General features: G+C 30.4%; 1 protein-coding gene across 1 annotated transcript; it reads right to left on the reverse strand.

The window, feature by feature from the left end:
• Positions 1-765: 765 nt before the first annotated feature.
• LOC102602442 (mediator-associated protein 2-like) lies at positions 766-3,700 on the reverse strand. Its single transcript, XM_006341046.2, has 5 exons — positions 3,536-3,700; positions 2,396-2,577; positions 2,082-2,160; positions 1,851-1,934; positions 766-1,401 (listed from the first exon to the last, which is right to left on the reverse strand). Exons 2-5 carry the CDS (start codon positions 2,522-2,524, stop codon positions 1,046-1,048), a joined length of 648 nt encoding a protein of 215 aa, XP_006341108.1. The 5' UTR covers positions 2,525-2,577; positions 3,536-3,700; the 3' UTR covers positions 766-1,045.
• Positions 3,701-8,414: the final 4,714 nt, after the last annotated feature.

Consider the following 8,414-nt stretch of genomic DNA (forward strand, 5'->3'; position numbering starts at 1 on the left):
GAATTTGGGGTTATATCAACTTTGTGTGGCGGCTTTACTACATGATATATGAATAAATAGTGACAACAAAGAAGTCCAAGGTGGTGTGCACAATTTTTTGTTTATTACCTTTTTCCTTATGATGTTCGGTGTTTATATTTAAATTCAATTAATTTGAATTTACGTATTTTAGGGCTTATTTTGGAGGGCAGTATAATTAGCATGATTTTATTTCATATTCAGAATTTGAACACAATTTTTTAAATTAAAGATGAAAGAATCTCAATCATCCCATCATAATTCAGGCCGGTTAGTTATTTCTATATACCTTTCACCTTTGCTTCTTTGAGTAGTACTCATATTATTTTTGTTTCTTTTTTACATTGGTGTGTTGGACTAGTTTGAGTTGAGTCAATTATCTTGTTATATTTTTTAAAGTTTTGCATTTGATATTTGTATTGAGATAGCTTGATTGATTTGAATTTGTGCCACAAAAAGCCATAAAGGAGAAGTACTTCTTATTAAAATTGTTTCATGCGTAAGGTTCAAATTCGAAATATCTGATTAAAAATAAAGAAATCTCATTCACTTGGTTACAATTCTGAATGGTGACTAATGAATAATGGAAGAAGAATTAGCTCATATAACACTAGTACTGAATAGAATGTATCAATAATGTTATAGAGTATTATTAGTTACGTTGAGACTATTTTCTATCTTTATCCACGTATAACTAATATCATAATTTGCTATGTATACATTAGTTATACACCCTAATACTGAATAAAGAGTAAAACTAATACATATATTAAAACTGTTTAAAAACAAAGGTATATAACATTTGATACTTGATTAAATATTGGTCCCATCATTGGGGGATTAACAAGGCACACAAGCTATGGCGCAAAAACCTCACACATTTGTTCTACAACTAATATAAGAGAGAAAATAAGGCCGTGTTCGAGTTCATGGCTGAATGGTTAAAGCGCTCAGTTGTACTAGAGCAACTAGAAAGAGATTCTTTAACCAAAAAGAATTTGATTCAAAACACTTAAGAGGAAGCACTTCAACCATCAATTTTCCTCTTCTTCTTTGATTTTTGATCTTGAGAGTGATCGAAGGATCCTGAAGAGGTCAATGCACTACGACCACTTTTGCCTGAATCTTGAAGAGATTGGTTATTGGATTTTGCAGGGCCGCCAGCACTGTGTTTTCTCTTGGTAGATTTGGATGAACTCCCTGATCGCATAATACTCCGTGTTCTAGTACTTTGACTAGGAGTTGCAAAGCGACGAGACGAATTGGTCAATGTAGTACCAGACGATCTCTGAGCCATCATCTGCTTTAAGTTTATGCTGTTCTGTTTAAGCTCACTTGGTTCCGGATAATGGATTAGGGAAACACGCCGGGAAATTTTGCCAGCTGCCAAAACATGCAAAAATCTGCTCAAACGCCTTGATTTTGTGCTTGAATGGAAAACTAGCAGCATTTGGATCATACAGAGGTTCACATTAAGGAATAACAGTAAGTTCTACCAAAAATATAAACAAAAAAGCATTAGTAGTTGGAGAATGTGCAAGTTCCGCACAACTAAGAGAGTGCAGTAAAATCTCAATATGCAAACAAAACGAGCTTCAGTACTCACATGACAATAATGCATGGTACAACATAATGGTTGGTACAACAAGATTATGAAGCATGACACCTCAACTGTCAATAGAAAAGCTTTGACTTGACACCAACATCACAAAAGAAGAAATAAAAATTGGCATATCCAATGGGACATTGCAGTATTGCACGTTTTGAGTGTCGAGATCATGAGTGAATAAGCAGACAAGTGGATAGTAAAATGCAAAGGAACTAAGAGTTACCAATTTTTGGCTCAGACTCAGATGGTAGAAAGACCACCGCATCTGGGTCCTGCGCTCTACAACTGACCACTTCATATGATTTACCTGTTACAAAAGCAATCATTGAGCAAGACGTCAAGAAATTAAAAGCATCTTTCATTCTCTTAAAAGGCCTGCTATGAAAATTAGAGGTGCTGAGGTGGGGAGACAAACTCAATTAGATGTAAATGTTATTCTTATGACTGTACTTGCCAGATGAATCCTCAAAGCTGCCCATATGCCCATCATGATGGAGCTTCAACGAAACTTCTTGCCCATCAAGACCTGGATGCTGGAGTAGCCAATTGGAAATGTCAAAACTCAGAACTGATGTAAGTGACAAGGACTGAAAAATATATCAACAACCTTAAGTGCACACCCAACATTAAGAATCACAGAAAAGGAAATAGAAAGAGACAGAAAATCTCTTCATTAGTTGGATACTTTTCACCTGATCGGAAAAAAGAAAAGAATGCACCTTATTACATCCTAAAAGTGGAAGAACAATAAATTCTCATGAATCTTACTTGATTAAAGGGCCACTGTATAAGCCAGAGCTCAGTTGAGTCTGTAATGTTAAGATTGACAAGTGAATCCTTTTTGACCTCCTCAAATTCTGATGGTGGTTTGTAGCTCAGTTCATTCGGAGCGTCCATAATGATGGAATATTTTCAATAAGAGCACTTGAAAATGGCAGCCTAAACAGCTCCTGAACCAAAGGTTTACACAGAAAAGCACAAACAACATAAGATAACTCAAAATTTGAAAATCTTTGGAGTTAATAGACCTTTGACCAACAACAAGAATAAACCCAATGAAATCCCACAAAGTGGGGTCTGAGGAGGGCAGAGTGTAAATAAACCTTTCTACTACCTCTCCGATGTAAAGAGGTTGTTTCCAAAAGACCCTCGACTCAAGCAAATCAAACCAGTAATTAAGAGAAAAACATGACAACAAATAGCAAAGTAGTGCGGAGCATATATGCAAGAAGCCATGACATTAACAACAAGGTGCAGTCACCTAAACGCAAAATGCATTAAATCACAGATGATAATTAGAAACAAAAAACCAAAGACTACATGAATAAGCTAATACTATGACCAACACGGAGCTCCACTCAGCCAAAGACATGAATATGCTAGTAATAAGGACACCCCTCAACTAACTACTAACCTTCTAGCCTTATTCACAGCCTCTATACCCTCCTATCTAAGGTCAAAATAGTCTTCATGTTCCGTCATGTGGCTTTATGTTCTTCCTGTAGCATTCAAACTGAATCCTAGATAAGATGCAATGCGACATATCGTGCCCAATCACCTCTCCTCAATACTTATTCAGCCTACCTCCGCCTATCGTCGAGTCCACTATCAAAAGTGGATTAAATTTGATAAGACTTAAAATTCGCACAATCACAGTCTATATCTAATGTTCAAATCACTTGAACTCCTAAACACAAACTCCTACAGATTAATTTAAGAATTGAATAAGTCACTTTCTATCTGAATAACAACTATTAGTTCAGTTCCCATGACAGACGCTCAAATTCTCATGTGCCAAAATTTCAGGAAAATAGAGTATGAATTCAAAGAATAAACCAGGTACTATGTAAACTAAGTTAAACATACTGAGAAGAGGGACTAAGAGACGAGAGTGAGAGATACACGCACCGCTGCCCTGCTAGTCGACGACGGTTTCTGCGCCGCTGCCGTACTGGTAGCCGACGGTGGCTGCGCCGCTGTCCTGCTGGACGCCGCCGATTGCTGTGCGGTGAGAGTAAACAAAAGTGAAACGATGAACAGATTTTTTTATTTTGATTTAGGGCACCAAATACAAATTGGGATTGGGTTAAACATAAATCTGAAATGGGCTTGGAATTTGGGGTTTTAAAATTAAAATATTTTTTGCCAAAATTTTAAAATTTATTTAATAAAAAATGTTATCGGACACCGAATTCAAGAATCGAACTTTCAAAATCAAAATCAAAAAAATAAATTAGTTCAATTTTTAATTTGATTTTTCGATCTTCTAGTATTTATGTTCATCTCTAGTCAAAATCAAAATCAAAAAAATAAATTAGTTCAATTTTTAATTTGATTTTTCGATCTTCTAGTATTTATGTTCATCTCTAGTCAAAATCAAAATCAAAAAAATAAATTAGTTCAATTTTTAATTTGATTTTTCGATCTTCTAGTATTTATGTTCATCTCTAGATTGAACTGAAATATGCTTAATAAGTCGGTCATAATTTGACTCGTTCAATTCTTACTAAATTTTCATAGTCTGTTAAGTGTTTTAAAAAAAAATATTTTTGTTTTAATTATATATAACATAGTATCAAATAAGACTATAATATTTTTTTTGAAAAACATTCTAACGAAGCTTCTCGTTAATCAACAACTTTTTAAATGATTTAAAACTGGGGCGAATCAAAATGTGTTTAGTTAGTGAAATGAGGTTGGCATGACATATTTCACATTTAATTTTGTCGGTCAAAGACACATATAAAATATTCTAATTTTTTAAGTTTTATATCTAAATTATAAGGTGTATGAGTTTCTAACTCATTTATCACTAAATATTTTTCGAAACATACCTTAACTATTAGTTGTTCTCTTTTTCTAACTGAACAATGGTGATATTTCAAATATGAAATAAAAAAGGGAATAACTATTTATCTTGGTGTGTTTCGATAAATATTTTATTACAGTTCAAACAGAAAACTTGCCCATCTGACAATTTTGATATGAAACTGGATAAAAAATACATTTTAAATATATTTTTGACTATTAATCGTAACTAAATGTGTAAATATTTTATTCTTGTCCTTATTTTGAGTACGTCTTTATTCTCAACTTCATCATGTTTTTTTTACTTACAAATTTTGTTGTTTTTTCCAAATTGCAATTTGACCAACCTTTTATAGAATATTTTGGGCATTCTTTGACTTTTTAGTTTCTTGTTTTCTTAGAACATTTTAATTTATAATATTAGTTTCTTTTTTCTTTTTTTAAAAAGTAGAGATAGAATATTTTCCTATCTTATGTTTTTTTAATCAATGAGAAGTTGAATTTTGATACTCTTTTTCATTTTCTCACACACTATTTTTTCCTCATTTGTAAAAATATTTACTTATTAGTCAACAAAGATAATGATAGCAGACCAAAACAAGAAAATAGTAGTAAAATACAAATTAATTCTGCCTAATTAGTACTTACACTTCTTATAACATTAAAAATAAAAAAACCTTGTTGACTTGGCACAGGGTGACGGTGCAACAAATATTAAATTATCATATTTTAATTTTGACGCTTCAATTTTGATATTATGATATTTGCTATGCATTTTATTTTTAAAAAAAGTGGTGTTTGATATTTAAAAAATAAATTGAAATATTGAATAACAGATTTAGATAATTATCATATCTCTCAAGTGTGCATAACTTTTAACTTTATGAAACATGAAATCGAGCAAATTGTAATTATCGACGTATCATGTGTAGAAACTAAAATTTTAACACAAATTTTCTAAATCGTACTGAACCAACAACCCTACTTGGTTTATAAATTCAAAATCTTGTCAAAGAGAAATAAATAAATTGAAAAAGAAAAGAAGTTGAAAATTCAATTCTTTGTCATTGCTTACGTACTTATTACTACTCTATAAACTTCTTCTCGAAATCTTCTTAAGAATTGTTGTTAGGTAAAACATAAAATCAGAATATTGGTTCCTAATAAAAAAAAATATTTTTATTTTTCACCCGGTATGGCCCAATTCGAAAAGAAGTATTTTTTATCGAGAATTTTTTTTCATATCTAAAATTTGAATCTGAAATCTCTTATTAAAGAAGAAATATCTAATTCTTTAGTGATGGTCCCTAATAAATTTCCTTCTTTTCTTCCCTTCTTAGTTTTATGACTATTATATAGACTTGTTAGGCACTTATTGATATTTTTTCTACCTATATATGTAAAATATACTAGCCCACAATGATTATTACTTATTCAATAAGATATTTCTCTCTAATCTTAGGCTTCATCAAGTGGTGAAATAAAAAATAAATATCACAATTTTTTCGAGTTTGGGAAATAAAAAAATCTTTGATAAGAAGTGTTTTTTCTTTTTAATGAATTGTATATGGTGCAAATTTTAATTATTAGGACTTGGGTTGCAGATAGAAACAAATCTAAAATCTATTTTTTATGGGTTCGATTGTTAAGGTTGTTGGCATTTGAAAATTGGAACAATTATAATTTTAAAATATTAAGTTCAAACCTAGTATTTAACGAAATTTTGGTGTAGTTTTATACATAAATTTGAAATCCATATCCAATGTATTGAGCTCAAATAAATCTAATGTTATAAGGTTAATTGCTTCCACCTTCGATTTTGAAGACCAAATGTATACACAATTTTTTAATCATAGTGTTCAATCAACTTGTTTCATCTAGATTAGTTTCACATGTATCTACTATCAATACAAATATTAAGTAACTTTATTATGTATCAAGATTTCGACAAATGAAAAGAAATCACTTCATGTTTTTTTTTTGTGTTCGTAACTTCTTGTTGTTACTATATTCCCCATCATTTTAATTGACCTAATGAGCTAGTTTGGTAAAACTAATACTACTATCTAGTGAGGTTGAGTTAATTAATAGTGGATTATTTTTGATTAATTAGTCTTTTTGAAGATTAAAAATAACTACTCTTTCTAATTAAGGTCAATTAAAGCTTGATAATTGAGTGTTGTTATTGACAATGCCTAATTGTTACTATCATTTTTATAGTGAAAGCAAATTTTGTTGTACCTAACATATATAGACTTCTTTCATTTTTAATTAAGAGTACATCAACTTAATTCCTAAATTTAAAACCTATAAGCTAATATGGGGCCAAAATATTTGAATATCTTAAACTAAGTAATTAATTAAAAAAGTAATTAATAACAAAATAAATATTATTTTAATGTTATATGATTATTGGCCAATGCCATTATTTAAAGTTGTGTAGCTAGCTTCTATCCACCTAATTACTTGTTGGTTTGACAAATGTCTTACCAAATCAATCTGGTTGGTGTTCCTTTTTTCCTATCAGTTTAAGCTAATTTTGAGGAAAAAGAATTCTTCAAAATATTCGATATTCATTTTGGGGCCTTCTTTATCTATAAGTAGAGAAAGATTCATTGTGTCAATGACCTGACTGTGTCGTACATGTGCTCTACAGGGCGTACTCTATCTTTCTTCCCAACCCCAAACCTTCCATTCTTTACTTTTTTAAAAAAAAAAATTTGAAAGATAACACTACGTCATATTCGAAAGATGTGATTTTTTCATATGTCTCTATATAGGATTTTCACTAATTCAATTAGATAGTGATCGATTCTTTTGAGCGGAAAGCATATCGAACCTAACAAGCAGGCATCTTTTGCAATACAAGCACTATTGTTTGACATCACCGAAAAACAAAAATTTCATTACTTCAAACTAAAAATATTGAAGCCATAATTTTTGTCAAGAATATTAAAATTTAAATAAGTTATTAATATCCAAAATTCTGGTTGAGTGAGTCCACCGCCATCTTATTTAACTTAAATGCAATTATTATTTAGTATCCCTGTATATAATAACAATTCTTTTGAATCTATGACTTTTTTCCCTCAATTATTGGGTTTATTGGTCACAACCTCCAAGTTTTATGATGTCAAATATTAAATTCATTAGAAAAATAAATTTTATTTTCTTTCAATTCTTTGGCTATAGGCTAGAATTTTAAAATAATTATCATCAACTTAAACCTAATTCCACTAAAAAGTACTTCGGTGGGTATTCGGTATTCGATTCGGGATTATCAAATTTCAGGTTTGGTAATTTGATAATTGGTAGTTAAAAATAGATATCAAATATCAAAATTCTAAATTTCGATTCTGTAATTCGATAATCGATAAATTAAATTTCGGTTGGTATGGTATTCGGTAATACCATATTGAAGTTATAGTTGATTGTATTACAAAGTTAATACTATTTTTCTAATCATTTCTATTTATTTATGTGGATGGACGATATAATAGAATATCATTAAGAAGAGATCAAGATAAACAAATTGATACAACTAAAAGACTTGTATTTGGGTAGTTTATGTTCATTCTTTTAACTTTCTTCTTTGAACTTGTACTAATGATCGTAACAGACATGTTGATATATAATCTTCATTAAGTAAATATTTCGGTATTCGGGAAATACCAAATGGTACTTATGTCTCATACCGAACCCGAACTCGAATACCCTACCAAATATCAAATTACCAAAATTTCAATTCGATTCGTTAATTTGGTTTTTGATATTTTATGCCCAGCCCTACATCTAACACGCCAAATTTGATACCTAACAGAAGTCACACATATCTGATTATTGTATTTAATTAATCTAATCAATTGCTAATAATTAAATTATTGATTGCTGGCTTTTGTTTTGAATTATTATATTATGATTGCTGGTACAAGTATATGATTTATTTAATTTAAATGTTTAAATAATAAACGAAAAGAGG

The sequence above is a fragment of the Solanum tuberosum genome, unplaced genomic scaffold, assembly GCF_000226075.1.
Source record: "Solanum tuberosum cultivar DM 1-3 516 R44 unplaced genomic scaffold, SolTub_3.0 scf00021, whole genome shotgun sequence".
NCBI lineage: Eukaryota > Viridiplantae > Streptophyta > Magnoliopsida > Solanales > Solanaceae > Solanum > Solanum tuberosum.